The 17,624-nt window shown below is 37.3% G+C and overlaps 1 protein-coding gene across 2 annotated transcripts; it reads left to right on the top strand.

The window, feature by feature from the left end:
• The first annotated feature begins 1,784 nt into the window (after positions 1-1,784).
• zdhhc21 (zDHHC palmitoyltransferase 21) lies at positions 1,785-10,148 on the top strand. Of its 2 annotated transcripts, none has more exons than XM_074623468.1 (8): positions 1,785-1,865; positions 2,976-3,165; positions 4,000-4,098; positions 4,397-4,508; positions 4,710-4,848; positions 5,118-5,234; positions 5,861-5,904; positions 6,672-10,148. In XM_074623468.1, the coding sequence occupies exons 2-8, from the start codon at positions 3,012-3,014 to the stop codon at positions 6,802-6,804; spliced, it is 798 nt and encodes a 265-aa protein (XP_074479569.1). In that variant the 5' UTR covers positions 1,785-1,865; positions 2,976-3,011; the 3' UTR covers positions 6,805-10,148. The 2 variants fall into 2 exon arrangements, with proteins under 2 accessions (XP_074479569.1, XP_074479570.1); XM_074623469.1 differs by having other exon boundaries at positions 1,811-1,861; positions 2,965-3,165.
• Positions 10,149-17,624: the final 7,476 nt, after the last annotated feature.

Raw genomic sequence — 17,624 nt, 5'->3', positions numbered from 1 at the left:
AAGTATAAGATTTCACTTTTCTTACAAAAGATAAAGAGCGACATAGATGTAAATTGTTCCTTCTGTGAATCACATTCTGAAACTTGCTATCATTTATTCTGGTCCTGTAATTTTACATGTGAATTGTGGAAAGAGGTCAATAATTTTATACTTGTTAACATTTTCTCAGATTTTGCACTGTACTATAGAAATATTATATTTGGTTGCTATGATTACAGTGACTAAAGACAGTAATGCATTTTTTCTTATTAATTTAATTTTAATTCTCGCGCAGTTCCACATTAACAAGTGTAAATTTACCCAGACAAAAGCCTAATTTCTTTGTATTTATGAAAGAAATGGAATTATATCTGTCAACAATTTCTTCCTCACAAAACAAAAAAGCAATGAAAACCATGAATGTATGCAATATCTTTAAAGTTTTTAAGTGGAATTATTGTCATACTCTCGCATGGTCTTTTTTATTATTATCTATTTATTTATTTATTTTTATTGTCTTTTTTATTTTTATTTTATGTTGGTTTTGTTTCATTTCTGTTGTCCTTTTATGTTTGGCACAGCTCTTTGTTATGTAAATGCTTTTAATGTTTTCTGCTGTTACTATGTATACTGTCATTTTGAAATAATAAAAAAATATATATATTAAATTCGATTGAAATAGAATAGAATATATACCGTTAATTATTATATAAATGATATATATAATATAATCAAAATATACATTTAAAAAACAACAACACAGAAGTGAAGGAAGCAGACTGCCTCTACATGTGGTACTCATCTTTCACCAGAAGGAGGCAGCAGACTGTTTTCCCTGTTGCTGCTGGTGCACTGCGCTCCACCGCCCACCTGTCCACAGTGTCTGAGTCAAGCTCACGCAGACAACCAGGATAGAAAAGGAAATTTGAATGTTGTCCTTCAAATAAAAGCCTGAGGGGTGTACAGTCAAACCAGAGCCCCAGTATTCACCATCTCCCACCAAAAGAGTAAAATTTCTTCTTTAAAGAATTTGGATATCTGGAGCAATCTCCAGTAACAAAACACCTATGGATAGATAGATAAATAGATAGATAGATAGATAGATAGATAGATAGATAGATAAATAGAGTATTTTATTATTAATCAATAAAGTACTTTGATACTATACATTATCAATAGTCCTAATGGGAAATTGTGTTATTGCAGCAGTCATTACATCACAAAAAGGCAACATAAGGAAACTCAAAGAGGTAAATAATAAAGTAAGAAAAACAGAAATCATAATTAAAAAAAATATTTGGGCATGTCCCATATTGGTGTAGCAGGATAATTGCATATATGTTGCATACATGAGTACTGACAATAACTATTCAATTAATCCATACAGTTTATTTATTGAGAAGCTGAAAGCAATGAATTGGGATCCTTTTTGCTTGAAAAGTAAATGATGAAAAAAAATGAAGGTGCTGATTAATTTTCTGACAATTTGTAATTGCATTATGTGTTTTCTGTTTTTATGTCTGTGAAGCACTTTGTAAACCTGTTTTTGAAAAGTGCTTTAGAAATAAAGTTTATTATTATATTATTGTAATCCTTTAGTTGTTCTTCGTAATTTATTTATATAAAATAAATTGAAATAATTTTAAATCAACTAATAAAACTATAAATTAATAAATACTTGTTATTATTAAATATATGTGTTTTATGAATCACAAGAATATAGTCCCATTAAAAGTGTTTTATTTTGTAAGTAAACCGGAAATGTGTTCGCAGACCAGTGCTCCTGTCCCTTCCGGTCCCGTCCTCCTGTCCAGCCCACAGAGGCTCGGATGAGGAAGTAGCGACACCGACACCTACGCTGGATTGGACAGCAACAAAACAAGTATGTATCTTTTCCTTTTATCGTAGGAAATCCTGACTGACGCTAAACACAATCAATGACATCATTTACATATGAACGTGTTAATAACGTTAATTAAATCAGATTAGCCTGCTGATGCTAGCTGAGCTAACACAGGAGAGCCCAGCCCATCCTGGCTGTCAGTGTTATCAGTAGTACAGTATGAATGATGGAGCCACCGAGGTGTTGCAATAACAAGGTTTGTAGTGCAGACTAGCAGGTTTGTGAGGGCTGTTGGTATGCAAATCTAGACTGGGTTAGATTAGCAGATAATGCTAATGTTAAACATGTGTTAGGTGTTGTAGTGTAGTTCAGGTTGGGCTTGTTTATACACCCAGATCTGCTTTACAGCCTGTGATTATGGCACATGAATAGCAGAAGTAGGCCTGGGTTTCATCTCATGACCAATTTAAAAAACATGACCCTCCTCAGCACATGTCAGATATCTTAATCATATCATTTTTCTTTTGACTAGTCATTTATGTATAATAACTTCCACTGTCATATAACAGTATTTAAGGCAAAATATCACAGCTTTGTGATGCAAACTATTTTATTTATTTATTTGCACATATATACAACTGCACAAAATCCAGTCAATGAAAAAACAAAAACAAGAAATGCAACAAAAGTTAAACAACAACAAGAAGTACACAAAATGTGCAGAAAAAAATAACCAAACAGTGGAAAACAATCCAATAAAAACAATGAAATACATACAAAAAAAACAGTACAGAAGAAAAGAACATATATCTAAACATATCAAAAGATAATTAGACATCATTAATTAAACGTGCTGATATTTCCTGTTAAAATGTTCTAAGGATAACGAGCTCGTGATAACATGTATTTTGGTGTTCCATATTTGTACACCACGATATCACTAGTGGTAACACTGGTGATAATGGTATCATAGGCTTACGCAAAGAAGTAATATAACAATCAAAGTAAAATCAATTTGATCAACTACTGTATGTGTGTGAGAGAGAGAGCAGGGGATGTTTAGTCAGCCAGTTGCTGTCTGTTATGTGGAGATCTATTTCCAATCATCAAATGGAGATTTGCTTCTGTGTTGGTGTGTTGAGGTCCACTGTAGGTTTCCCCCCACCCCTCCCCCCGAGTCCCAGCAGCCATGAAGCTTCGACTGCACTTTGTGGTGGACCCCATGGGCTGGCTGTGTATCAGCATGGTGTTTGGGATCTGGCTCTACAACACTTTCTTTGTCACTAAACTGGTTCTGCTTCCACACTACAATGAGGGACACATCCCTTGGGCCATAGTCGTTTGTGAGTATCATCATTGGTATCCCACTGTAGGAATTTCTTTGTTGACACATATGAGAGATTAAAAATAGCATTTCTCAACTGTTGGGGAGAGAGCACGGAAAATGAGTCATTGGAATTCCTGTCTACTAGGCTGATTTTGATTTGATTTGATTATATTATTATGTCATGCATAAATGAAATGCCCAACCCAAACGGGCTTACAGGACACCATTATTTAGAAAATACAGAACAGACAAAGGCAGAAACCAGAGTAGCAGTATAAATTATAAATAACACTAGACAAATAAACCATCCTGATGTTTTTTCCAAGCTTGAGGAAGGAATGTAGCCGACTTATAAGCATTCAAATTAAAGCCGTTCCATTTTAACATCATCCGAGCACCAAAACATGTTGGGATTTTGAACAGACATTTCATTTATAATAGAAGTTCGTAACTCATCATAGTATGGACAATACAAAAGAAAGTGTGATTCATTTCCAACTTCTCCTAACTCGCACAACCTGTTGTCCTCTGGGATGTTTGTAAATCTACCGACTTCAAGGGCCAAAGGAAGGATTCCTGTTCTTACCTGTGCAACTAAAGACCTTTGACTCCTTCATAAGTTTGCCAGAACATAAGATTCAGTGCCATAATTGTGCTTGATTTGAATATATGTGCGGAATTTGGGTTTTAACAATATATCTTTTGACCATTTTTCTTCAAATCTAGCAAGTAACTTTCTGGAGCATCCATGGAGCATTATGTGATTTACTCCAAAGAAAAACCTTGTTATTGATCCTGTATTGTGACATATTAAGCATCAAGTAGAATTGAATACTGTGTTTTCCCTCAGGTTATTACATAGCATCAGCACTCTGCTTTGCGGCCCTATTCAGAGCTTCCACAGCAGATCCCGGCCGTCTTCCTGTGGACCCCCACATACCTCACTCCGGTATGGATCCAGAATCCAGTTTGTCAGATTGTGCACATTTAACTGTTTATCCATAAATCTTCATAACTGTAAATAACTAAACATACTCAATACAGCATTTTAATTCTCCTGTTTTGCTCCTCATGTTACATAACTGGAGCACATTTATTGCATCGCTATCAGCTAATACATTTCCCTTCGGTCTTTAGACCAAAGTACAAACAATATGTTATTACTGTGTCACTATGTCTGCTACCAATACTAGAATAATACAACACTACCAGTAATAACCAATAAACAACTTGTTTTTATGTCACAGAGCGAGAGCAATGGGAGTTGTGCAATAAGTGCAACTTAATGAGACCCAAAAGGTCCCACCACTGCAGCCGTTGTGGACATTGTGTACGCAGAATGGACCACCACTGTCCTTGGTAAGGATACACACACTTGTGAAGGTCTTGCCTTACATATCGGACACAAAACAGTGTTGAAAAGTAGGAATAAATAATAAAAAACAACAAAATGGAATAGCTCGTTGCAAATATAGTTCTGGGAAAACATTTTCTTTTTTTCATGAAAATTGTCAAAAATGATAAAAGGTAATATCTTAAATCCTGTTTGTTTCCTTCCAGGATCAATAACTGTGTGGGAGAAGACAACCACTGGCTCTTCCTGCAGCTCTGTTTCTATGCCCAGGTCCTCAGTTTGTACACCCTGGTGCTGGACTTCTGCCAGTACTATTACTTCCAGCCGCTGACGGGACTAGACCAGGTACATTCTGCAGGAATGATGTCCTCAGTTGACATAAAGAATGTTTTTAGAGCTTACAGACTGCATTTCAGACATGCACGTGTAGCAGTATTTATTTAGTTATATTAAAGTGCTATGTAACAGTGCTCAATGCTTTCATCCTCTAAGAATCTGATACATAAATATATATAATATTTCAAGATGAAAAAGTCATCACACATAGAGCTTTGTGATTATGAAAACAAGAGGATTTTACACCGAAGGGTTGCCGTTCTGTTTTCTTCTGCCAGGAGATGTTTACAACACGCCATGAACTGGCTCTGCTGCGAGTCTCGGCGCTCATGGGTTTGGTCATGTTTGCTGGCATGACTAGCTTGTTTTACACTCAGTTGACGGGCATCCTCTCTGTGAGTACTGAGTAACGACTCATTATCTGGTTTCAAATGACATTTACTGCTGTAATTAGGTTAATGTGACTTTCCAAGGTAATGTAACTGTTTAGAGTCACTTTGTCGGCTCTATGAAATAAGCATGATGGTACTTATTTGCAGTATAATTTAGCTTGATTGTCTTATTAAAAGCATGTTCTGTCTTTTCAAGAACAATCTAACAAAGTAGGCAGCAGCACACAGAGCTGCAGGCACAACCGAATGACATAGTACGCAAAAATAAAACAATCAATGCCAGTAATGGAGCGATCAATAGAAAAGAAACGAGAGAAAGAGAGAGTCTGGGGTTAGGCTGCGTATGTGTGTGAGGGAGTGTGCATGCAAGTGTTTGTACATCCTGACAACGACAGCGTTTACCTGCAAGATGTTAAGAATTACATTCTTTATTACAAGTAATTTACAAGCTTTCATCAAGACTTGTGGCGTTGTTATAATGTTAGAAACATCTATACTTAGCCTCCATGATGAGGTGAGAAACAGCAAGCTGGTGTTTGGAGAAAAGTTTTGTAGAGATGGAGTTTTCTACAGGAGCAATAGATTGAAATCCTCCTCTCATTTTGCGTTGTCCTTTTCCCCCCTTACAGGACACTACCACCATTGAGAAAATGGCTCAGTTCACCAATGAAATGTGAGTCTGTTTAACTCCGTTTATGCCCCACTTATTCGCTTTCTTACCGAGAGTTAGCTCAGAAGATCGATGCCACTCTCATGTCTGTCCACTCAATGTGAAGCTGGAGCCAGCAGCCGCTTAGCTTAGCTTAGCATAAGGACTGGGGAAACAGTTAGCCTGGCTCTGTCCAGAGGTTACAAAATACACCTACCAACACCTCTAAAGCTCACTTACAACGTTATATCTTGTTTGTTTAATCCGTCCAAAAAAACAAAGTATAAAAGCGTCAACTGGTGGTTTTATGGGTTTATTATTATGTGTGTGTTTTGTCAGGCAACCAACAGAGATTCCAAGCGAAAATATAATGTGTTTATTCGTGAGCTTCAGAGCTGCTTGTTGTTACCTACGGACAAAGCAGGGCTAGCTGTCTCCCCCCATTCACAGTCTTTATGCTAAGCTAAGCTAACCGGCTGCTAGCTCCAGCTTGAACAGATATACAGCGGGTAAAATAAGTATTGAACACGTCACCATTTTTCTCAGTAAATATATTTCCAAAGGCGCTATTGACATGAAATTGTCACCAGATGTTGGTAACAACCCAAGTAATATAAACATACAAAGAAACCAAAACAAATAAGTTCAGAAATTAAGTTATGTGTAATAATGTGAAGTGACACAGGGAAAAAGTATATACTTAATATAATAATACTTATTTTACCCGCTGTATATGAAAGTGGAATCACTCAGTTAGTTTAACATGGATAATTGCTTCTTTTTTTCCCCAGATATGGCTCAAAGAAATCCTGGCAGTGGGCGCTAGCTGAAGTTTGTGGCACTCGCTGGAAATTCCTGTGGCTCATCCCGCTCCGAAGCAGGCAGCCGATCCAAGCCAGCCACCACTTCCGCACCCACGTGTAGGCCGGTAGCACTACAGTAGCTCCTGGGCTGCCATGATGAAACACTGTATACACACTCAAGAATCCATCTGCTCGCCTCCACCGTCCTCTTTTAGTGCTATGGGAGCTGGGCAGCAGCTTTGGTATGTGGATATCCTAAGCTTTTATTTTTTGCCTTTCTCTACAAGGCCCAGACTGGCAGTAAACAGGGTCAAGAAAAACCTAAAGGAGTGACGGGAAAATTATGCTTTTTTTACTCACTGTGACTGCTACTTTCAGCATTTGGAAACCACTTTTAATGGCTAATTGCATCAGAAGGATGGAAGTGTTCACCTGAAAGCAGCTGGCGAAATGGAACCCCTCTCAGGTTACTTTAGAGCCTTTACTACTGACCTTTAATCAGCTACAGACAGAATCAGTGTGTCTATTAGAAAGGCATTTCTGTGTAAAGTTTGTGCCTTGTTTCTTTTAACTATGTCCTTTTTATTTGCCATGCATGAGCTGTTTTTTTTTTTTTTTTTTATATTTTCTGGTTGTTGATCTTCCAGTGTGGGAATTTCTTGTGAATAGCGAAGGGATCTGGCGTCAACTGCATTCCTGATGATTTATGAATGTTTTCTTGCATTGTTCTATGAACGTTTTATCTATGAAGTGATGTTTTATGAAGCTTGGCCACAGAACAAAGTTCACAACTTGAATACTGATATGTGATACTTTTATGACACATGACCAGCCGGGTATTATGAAGTGTAATAGCAAGCCGATAGTGAACACTTCACCATGCCATGGTAAAAATCCAAAAGTAGAAACAAGTTTATACTATCAGTCTTAAGCTGTAGATGTCGTAGTCAAAGCTGCTGTAGATGTCGTAGTCAAAGCTGCTGTAGATGTCGTAGTCAAAGCTGCTGTTTAACGAGCATTCCACAGCCAATTAACCTGCAGTGAAATCCTTATTGAAGACGTTTGAGTGTCAAATACTATCAAATAATACTTAAATCACTACGTTTATCCTAAAGGAATAGTTCGACATTTTAGGAAATACACTTTTTTGCTTTCTTGCCAAGAGTAAGATGAAAAGATAGATACTCTCATGTCAGAAAGTGGTATTGGACTTCTCATCTAACTCTCGGCAAGAAAGCAAATATAATTCCCCAAATATCAAACTGCTCCTTTAAATCTGTTCAGCTTAAAGGAACAGTCTGTAACATTTAGGGGGATCTATTGGCAGAAATGGAATATAAATATTAGAAAGTATGTTTGCTTTAGTGTATAATCACCTGAAAATACAAATAGTATTTTTGTTTATATCTACATAAGGAGCAGGTCCTCTTCACAGAGCCGGCTGCCATGTTTCTACAGTAGCCCACAACGGACAAACTAAACACTGGCTCTGGAGAGGGCCATTCATGTTTTCGCGTCGGCCACTATCGATTTTCTACACGCTTGGCACGCGGTAGTTTCAGTTGGTTGCAATCTGCAACCTCACCGCTAGATGCCACCAAATCCTACACACTGGCCCTTTAAGTCTGCTCTGTCAACCATAGCACTTACAATGCATTAGCACAGATTTTATTTTTTATATTTTTACTCCCGATGATATCATTTGTGGTTTACCATGTTAATGCTGTAGCTGTCATAGTTAGGTCTTAAATGTGTCTGAAACTAGTGGCTTTATAAATGCGTATCTTTATCAGTAATACAAGAACTAGCAGATTAGTCTACATGTGGTGACATACAGCTAGTTTACACTATTTATGATGGTTTTGCTGTATGCTATGGTACTGTTTAGAGATTTTATTGAATTATTTAACAGGATACGTAAGGAGAAGATGATTCAGTGCATAATAAATACTGGCAGAGCACGGTTGTCATTGTCTATAATACTTGGCAATCCCATAGGTAAACCTGTACGTAGACAAAGCTTGCCATGTGTGAGAAATAAAACAATATCCAAGTAGTTTTAAGTGCCTTTTATAGGTTTTCTTTTTACTCTCACAGTACATCGTCGTCATGTTGGTCTCCATAAAAGCCAAAGACCCGGGGAAATGTTGCAATAGTCAGCAAGCATTCGGTAAATGCATGTTTCACCAAGTTTCTGAAGGTAGCGGTTTTAATATTATGCACTGATTTTCACACTAGCGCACTGTTTTACTGCATCAATGGCACAGTTGAAAGAAAGTCTCCACTTAAAGTTATTGTATTTTATGTGTATTTTCTTTTCTTCTTTTTTATTCATATCTTAAATCAGATTGTTCACGTTTGCATGGGTGTGTGTTGATAACTTTGCTCAATGGTTTTTATAACTCAGATTCAGGTTCTTGGATGTTTGTGTGAATTTTATTAAATTATTTTTGTTTGTTTGGTGGTGGGATGATGGGTGGGCAAATGGGTGGGATTGGTATTCAATAAGGTGGCACTGATAGATCAGCCGATTAGACTGTTGTCAGGCTATTAATTAGGCGTTCTCACTATAAGCTCCATAGATGTGTATTAATAGGGGCCTACTACACCCACTAGTAGGTTTTATCATTTATTCACATGGTAGATCATCGAAAGAAGATATAAAAGAACACGACAGCGACCTCTAGCGACTGTAGTAGTTATGACAGGAGCAGAAGCGGAAGTCAGGCGCTGTAGTACCCAGGAGGCCGGGGATCGCATCCCGTGTGAAACCAACAATGTGTAGTTGTCTTTGTGTTCCCAAGCGTTAAGTTTTGCTTTCAATTTTGAAACAGTTATTTTAACCCAAAACACAATGTTTTTCCCTAAACTTGGTTTTGTTGCCTAAACCTAAAGAAGCCTTTTCGTGTGTGTTCAAAACGTAACGTTTCATTCAGTTTTACAACGTGTTGCCTTTTCAGTTTCAGTTTCACTTTTACAATGTAGTAGGCCCCTACTGACCCACATCTATGGTGCTTATAGCGACCGATAACGCCTATTTAACAGCCTGATAACAGTCAAATCGGGCGCATTGATTAAATCCAGTTTCTTTTACAAATGATGTTTGAAAGCAATAAGCATTGTGTATAAGTAAAGCCATCCGTATTGTTACAACAGTAGTGAAAATCTGACATGTATTGTGAAGTGTGTAAATTGGGTGGATGAGATTCACTAACCCGACTTAAACGTGTCAATACTTTCTGCAACCCCAGCCAAGATTACTACTACTGTAGCTGCTGTGTACGTATATGGAGGTGTGAGCATTTCCCGGCTGTTATCTGGCGTCCCCCAGGGCTCTCAGTTTGGATCTGTGCAATTTTGTTCACATTGTTCATTTGCTGTTTTCGGAAAGCTTTATTTTTTTTCAATTCAGACCTCAAACACTGGAACAGTTAAGTTTTGTGAATTAAATGAGTACACCATAAATATGTTATCCATTTCTTTATGTCTAGAAAGCCCTGTTAGAAATCTGTATTCATTGTGATTATATAAAATATCATATAGGTATTCATTCATATTTTAATAAATTAGATTCTGGATAAGTTCGAGTTGATTCTTTTCTCCTTTTTCAACTTGCCATTTAGCAACCTAAGTTTTGGCGTCAGCTGAAACTTTTATTTTACTATTATGGAAATGAGCAGAATTAGTGTAGCACAAGATGTCAGTATTTTCAAAAACAGCATTTATCAAATGGAGACCTTGGCTATGAGACTAGCTTTGAATGAGCAGTAGACCTTTAATCTTGTTTATCTGTGGAACACCAAAAAATGACAAAATGTAGGCCTGGTAAAAGGTTATCAGGCAAGTCAAAAATATGACTGAATACATAAATAAATAATATTGTTTGTTAAATAACTAAATTGGAATGTAAAAATAACTAGAAAATGCATTCCCTGCAAAAAATGCATGTGAAACTGAATTGTAAAACTGTCAGAGTTGAAAGCAGAACTGCATGACCTAAAGAAGCTAGGAGCTTCAACAGGGGCTTCATCGCCTGACCTCATGAGCAAAGAGGCTCTTTCATGTCTTGGAAGTTAGATATGACAACGGTAAGTGAGAAGGATATTACTTTTTTATTACTTTATAGATTAATACACAAAGTCTACAACTAAAGTCACGATTTCTTTTTGACAACAATAACAAAAAATACGTACCAGCACTCTATCAATGCAATCAGAAAAAAAGAGCATCCTTAACACACACACACACACAAACACATTTTAGAAGGACATTACTTTTGAAGAGCAATGTCTAAATAGAAGGAGATGGAGCGTGTTCAAAGACTGCAGACAAATTGCTTCCCTTTGTCTATCAAGTGATGTGATCGGCCGTAAAATGTGTAATGTGATGACACGGGCCCACAATAAGATCGATCCTTGTGACCTGTTCAACACACCCGGTACTGTACTTTAATTGAGAGAATACCTACAGTATTATTCATTAGTAGCATTTGAATGGACTCATAATAACATAATGAAATATAATGTTTTCTGCCATGGACAAGATATTCACTTTAAACAAAAAGAAAAAAGTTTTTATTCTAATTTTATGCCATTTCTTTTTATTTCTGACTCTGTAGCATATAAAGTCCGACTGCCTGAATGGTTCAACTGCTGTCTGATTCTCTCAGTAGGCTGCAATGTGTCACAATAAGAGCCCAAGCAGCAGTTCAATTGTCAACCAAATGGTCATTGTCCTGAACAGTTCTTAAGTCTCAGTGAGGCGTGTGTAATGTGTGCATGATCCGTGAACATTATCTATGTGTGTTACATGTTTTAAACAAACACTGACAGGGCGATTTGGTGACCTATTTGGTGCCCTAGGCAAGATTTTAGCTTGTGCCCCTTGCATTGCAGCCAAACTCCTTTCTTCGAAAGGCTTAACACCCTTCCCCAAAATTAGGCAGGCACTGTAATTTTATTCGTCATGATTATCCCACCCGAGGAACCGCTCACACTGCGCCCTACACACTAGAATGTAAAGTTAATAACTGATGGTAAATAAGCCTATATACTTGAACATCTGCAAATTTGTTTATATTTCAAAGCATGTATATGTATCTCGTCCTATGCGAAATGTTAGATTAATTAATCTGTATATATGTTTTATTAAACTGCATCTCTCAAAATAATGTTGTAGGTTATTCCCCAAACACCTGACTAGTCTTTCCAACTGTCCCTAATGAATTTAAGGTGGGAGTAACTGATGTTAACCGAGCTAATACTAGTCTGCTCCAACGGTAACTACCATGCAATAGATAAACTATTCATTCATCATATTACCTCTGTCTTCTTCCCGGGTGATGTGGCGGGCAACCCAGAAAATAGGGCCTATTTAATAGGCTATGTAGTTATGTTGTTGTGGGCTTTTTTTAAAATATTTTTAAATAATAGGATTGAAATAATGTTAGAATTTTCTTTTTTTAATTTTTCTATTTGGGGCGCCCCTATGGATGGATGGCGTCCCTATCATTCACCTATACCGCCTATGCCTATGCACTGAACACACGCCCATACGTGCACGTAGACACATTTTATTGCCCTTAACAACCCCAACCGGCTCTGTCCTCAGCCCCAACAAGGTCATCCCAGACTAAATCGGTAGACGAGGATCAAGATTGTTTTTGTTATGCCACAATTTTTTCAGTATTAGCGACTGGGCGAGCAAGAAATGGATCATTTGTAGGCAGGGATATTAATAAATCAAAACCTTTGCCCTTACATTAACAACACCACGGTTCCTAGATGTTTTTAAGACATAAATAAAACCACAAAATAGCGGTGGGAGTAAAAATGAAATGAATTCAACCATTATTTAATTAGGATATTAAATTACACTATCAGTGAAATTAAAATATCCCTCCTTTTCTCAGGGACCTCATCAATTCCCTAAAGGACACGTCATGACCACACTTTGAGCATCCCTAAAATACAAAACATAGTAACATAGCAACCTTATATTTGTATGCCATCTGTCTTATTATGGCTGATGCTTGATCTTTATGAAGGTGCTTAACAATATCTTTTAAAATAAATTAGTAAAGAACATCAATATGATCCTGGAATAAATCTGATTTCTGTTGTTGTTTTCAGAACTAATATCCAAACCAGTGCTTGTAATAAAATACATTAACACACCAATATGTTTTAATGAGCCTGGGGTGAAATTTAATTAGTGAGTTTGGGGCTTTGGGACGGCACCATTTAAAGAGTCCTGTCTAGATAATAGCAGTCTGCAGCGGCCTGCGTTAAACGTGCTCTTAATCTCTGGTAATGGTTGGTCAACTGGACTAATTAAATAATTGACCACCTGCTACTTTTACAGTCTATGACATCTGGCTGAACAAAAGAAATAATTAGCCACATGCTTGATAAACATAAACTATATGCTTGGAACAGTTATCTCTCAGATACGAGGCTGTTTACCTGTCTCGGATTGGAGGCTTGGCGTGTTCTGCTCCCGTTTTGCCAAGCCTAGACGAGGATTAAGTCTCGGAGATGGAAGATAAAATTCATGATCGGATCACAAATTATTGGTAGCATGGTCATTCTTTTATTTCTATCCATATGGGCCATATATCCTATATGATTTGGTGATTAGGCTCATCCCCAACATCAGTTATGCTTTGCTTAGATGGCTTTTTTTGATATTGTGCTTCAGTAAAAATCCCACATATTTGAAACAATTTGGAGTTGTTGTTATTGGTGTTTCTCTGCATAAAATAATCAAAAATGTCAAATTAGACTATCGGATTCCACTTTTTTCATTTAAAAAAACTATTATTGTATTGTTTTTCACTGTTCATGAAGGCATAACTAGATTTTTTAGACCTCAGTGAGTCATGTGGTTGGGTTGCCAGTGGCAGGTGTCTTCTGCTACGTTCCTCTATATTCAGCTCCGCGGCTGAACTTCCTGAACACGGAGGTATTGATTGGCCTATTGATTTTCAAATAAGCTCTCGTTGTAGAAAGTAGAAATCCAATTAAAAGTTCAACTTGAAACCGTTAATCCAATCAAGACGATGAAATGTATCGATTTTACCCTCAAAATCAATAAGGTGCATGCGGCCCTCGTGCGAGCGGGGCCCTGAACGCTTTCCTTTCTCCAAAAGATTGGGTCAGTTAAACTCCAGAGGATGAACTCCCTGTCAGACCTCTTATGAACAGATGTATACAACTTCTAAAACTCTAAATAGAGAAATTCAAATAGACCTATTTGAGATATGATGAGAATATGACCATGTTTTACAGCCGCGGTCTCCAAAAAAGAAGAAAGAATAAAGAAATAATGCATCTGTAGTGGACCTTTAAAACATCAGTTAAAAATCATGTTGATAAGCAATTCTCATAAAGTTAGAAAAAGTCATTAAAAGTGCAGGTTGTGATCTGCAGTGAGGCTTCAGATTGCAACCAACTGAAACTTCTCCTGTAACGCTCCAAAGTTACGCTACATTTTGGCGAGGAAAACCCGTCATGGTCATTTTCAAAAGGGGTCCCTTGACCTCTGACCTCCAGATATGTGAATGAAAATGGGTTCTATGGGTACCCACGAGTCTCCCCTTTACAGACATGCCCACTTTATGATAATCACATGCAGTTTGGGGCAAGTCATAGTCAAGTCAGCACACTGACACACTGACAGCTGTTGTTGCCTGTTGGGCTGCAGTTTGCCATGTTATGATTTGAGCATATTGTTTTATGCTAAATGCAGAACCTGTGAGGGTTTCTGGACAATATTTGTCATTGTTTTGTGTTGTTAATTGATTACCATTAATAAATATATACATACATTTGCATAAAGCAGCATATTTACCCATTCCCATGTTTATAAGAGTATTAAATACTTGACAAATCTCCCTTTAAGGTACATTTTGAACAGATAAAAATATGTGATTAATCACGATTAACTATTTTAATCTATTGACAGCCGTAGTAAAAACGTGAATGGCCCTATCGAGAGCCAGTTTTTGGTTTGTCAGTTCTGGGCTACTGTAGAAACATGGTGGTCGGCTCCGTGAAGAAGACCATATGTAGATATAAACGGCTCATTCTAAGGTAACGAAAACACAACGATTCATATTTTCAGGTGATTACACACCAGAGAAAACATCTAATATTATATCCTATTTCTACTAATAGATCCCCCTAAATGTTATACACCGTTCCTTTAAGTATCACGGTGATAAAACAATATTAAGAGCTGTTAAAAAAGGGTCCAGTGTTTACTGAAGCAGAACATTATGGTAAAAAAAATAGCTTTTTAAATATGTACATATATATAAACCAGTTATTTTTGAAATGCTAAATAATGTGTTAATTAAAGAATAAAATGTAACAACATGTAACCATACAGAATAAATTGTTAAAAAAAAAAGATGTTGAAAATAATAATATAGATTACTTCAAATAGACATTTGCCTTCCACTGTGACTGCTGAGTGTCTCATTGTTCTCGGCGTTTAAGAACCAATTAAATTGGTCGGCTCCTAATTAGGCTCCTAATTAGTGCTTTATTAAAGTCAGGTGCACTGAAAAGGTCAGCTGTGAACAGTCACTTATTAAAAGCAGCTATGCAGTGCAATCAAGGCAAACATACAGCATGTTGTCTCTACTGCCTAATTAGTGTTTAAGTCCTACTTTAATTCCATCATATTTCCATGAAATGTCAACTGCGTTAGAGTGAACCCAACGTGCTTAAATATAGCGTCCAATAACTTCTGATTTGAGTGTATATGTGCCAAAAACTACAATATAGTCAAGTGAAATTCTTCATTTCCAAGCTGTTGTTTTCCATCTACTTGTCAAATTAATGCTAAGTTGCTCTTGCTAAGTCCACCCACCATCCCTGGTGGGGAAATCCAGCTGCCACCGAGCCCACCGAGCGGCCTCAGAGAGGAGGATTGGAATGTGGCAGGACAGAAAAGGTCTTTTCAGATGGCATTCACATAACATTTACATGGACATGCCAAAATGTCTTAATTCATGGATCAAAAATACAGTTGACTCCGAGAAACCCTGACAGTCAGTGAATGCAACAGGTCTTTTGATGACTTCTTGATCTTCATGAGTGCTTTTAGGTAAAAAATTGGGCCGTGTTTAAAGAGAACAATCATTTTCAGTTGTATTAGAAACAACAAATGGTAACACTTCATCTTACAGGTCCACAAATTTCCTGGTAGGTGATAATTAGCAAGTAACCTATTAGAAATTTCTTTGGAATTACTGCTATATTACCCCAATATTTACCTCAAACTTTATCGAAAATAACTTTATTATAAACAATTATATGCTAAAATAGCATAGACTTGTTAAATAGGGTCCTTCAGCTTGAGAAGCGACTGTGCACTGCTCTTCTTCGGAGGTGGAAAACTAATAGAAGACACTTCTGATCAGACACAAATCTCACTATTGTGATTTATTGTCTACACAAATGTAACCTGCTAGCTGATGTCATGATTCAGGGAGTTTTTTAAGAAATTTCAATTAAGTTATTTGCTAATTATTATCTATTTATCAGCAGACATGGAAATAAAACAAATTGATTAACTTTGTATTCTTTTCCTGTAAATGTATTAAATAAATTACCAGCTATTGGGAAATAGCGTAATATAATTTAATGTAATTTTCGATCAATTTTGAGTTAAATATTGGGGTAATTTGGCAGTAATTCCAAAGAAATTTCAAATAGGTTACTTGCTAATTATCACCTAATTACCACGAAATTTGCGGACCAACAAATTCCTCAAAACAATGCAATATTATATCTCACTATTTGAAATGACCTTTAGCTACAGTGATATGAAGCTGCTCTCCAGTGGATAACTCCCAGCCCTGGTGGTGGGTGGTGGGGGGAGAAGAAGAGGAGGAGGTTGGTGTACAGTAGGAGGGAGGGGGGGGATGGTGAGGGTTGCAGGGTCACGGCTCTTGTAATTACCACAGTCAGGTTCGAGTCACTGGTCAAGTGGAAGCTGTTTTTTTTTCTTTTCCCATGATGCAACGTTGTCAAGGACTGGCCTATACATGTGGCACAGCATGCCTCCACTGATGCCCCTCTGATTAGGTGTCTTATCCTCCAGCCGGGAGCACAGTGATGGCTGGGAAACTGACCGAGAGGTCCATTAAATGGCAGCTTTGTTATGACATGTCAGCGAGGACGTGGTGGATGGTAAGTGGAGCTCTTTTTGTCTTATCTTCTTCCTCTTAAATCGCCTTTGTTAAGAACATCACTATAAAGCAACTTCAAAAAGCTATTATTTCATGTATTAAATGTTAGATGACTTCTGACATTGTGTGGGAAGATATGTCTGCAAATATCCATGTCTAGTTTCCAACTGCCAAGTCCAAATATCATAGATATTCTGCTGATTACTATCTTGAAATTTACCTTTTGTACCATTATTTTGTTGGGAGTTGTTTGGGTCTTTGTGTGTCTGTGCCCAGGTCAAGAATGACGACATTTGCAGACGTGAGAGATATTGTACAGGAGGCTATTTAATATGAAACTGCAGCACTTAACTTGTATTGTCACATTCAAAAGAGATAGCTTTTATTTAAGTCATATTTTCAAGATCATCCCTGGCACTATCATTCATTTCTGAATGGATGTGATCTTCAAGGACAGCAGTTGAAACTTTTATCGCTGAAGTGTTTTATTGCAAGGAACTGAGATTTTTCCAGATGAGGAGGAGTGATAATGGTTAAAGTTATTTTTTGCTGAGATCAATAACCAAAGGAACTATTTAGCCTCCCTTCAGAGTAAGAGCGTTCCTCAAGTGCACCTCTCTGTGCACCCTCTGCGTTAATTTGATAGTGTCGGACAAAGAGCCCTTTCTCCAGCCCGCGCCTTTCCCATGCTGAAGAGGCAACCCAGGCTGACATTTCTCTCTGAATATTTATTTACTTGT

This window comes from Sebastes fasciatus, chromosome 22, assembly GCF_043250625.1.
Source record: "Sebastes fasciatus isolate fSebFas1 chromosome 22, fSebFas1.pri, whole genome shotgun sequence".
Lineage (NCBI taxonomy): Eukaryota > Metazoa > Chordata > Actinopteri > Perciformes > Sebastidae > Sebastes > Sebastes fasciatus.
Note: the sequence above shows the minus strand (reverse complement) of the source record. Positions and strands in the feature narration are given on the sequence as shown.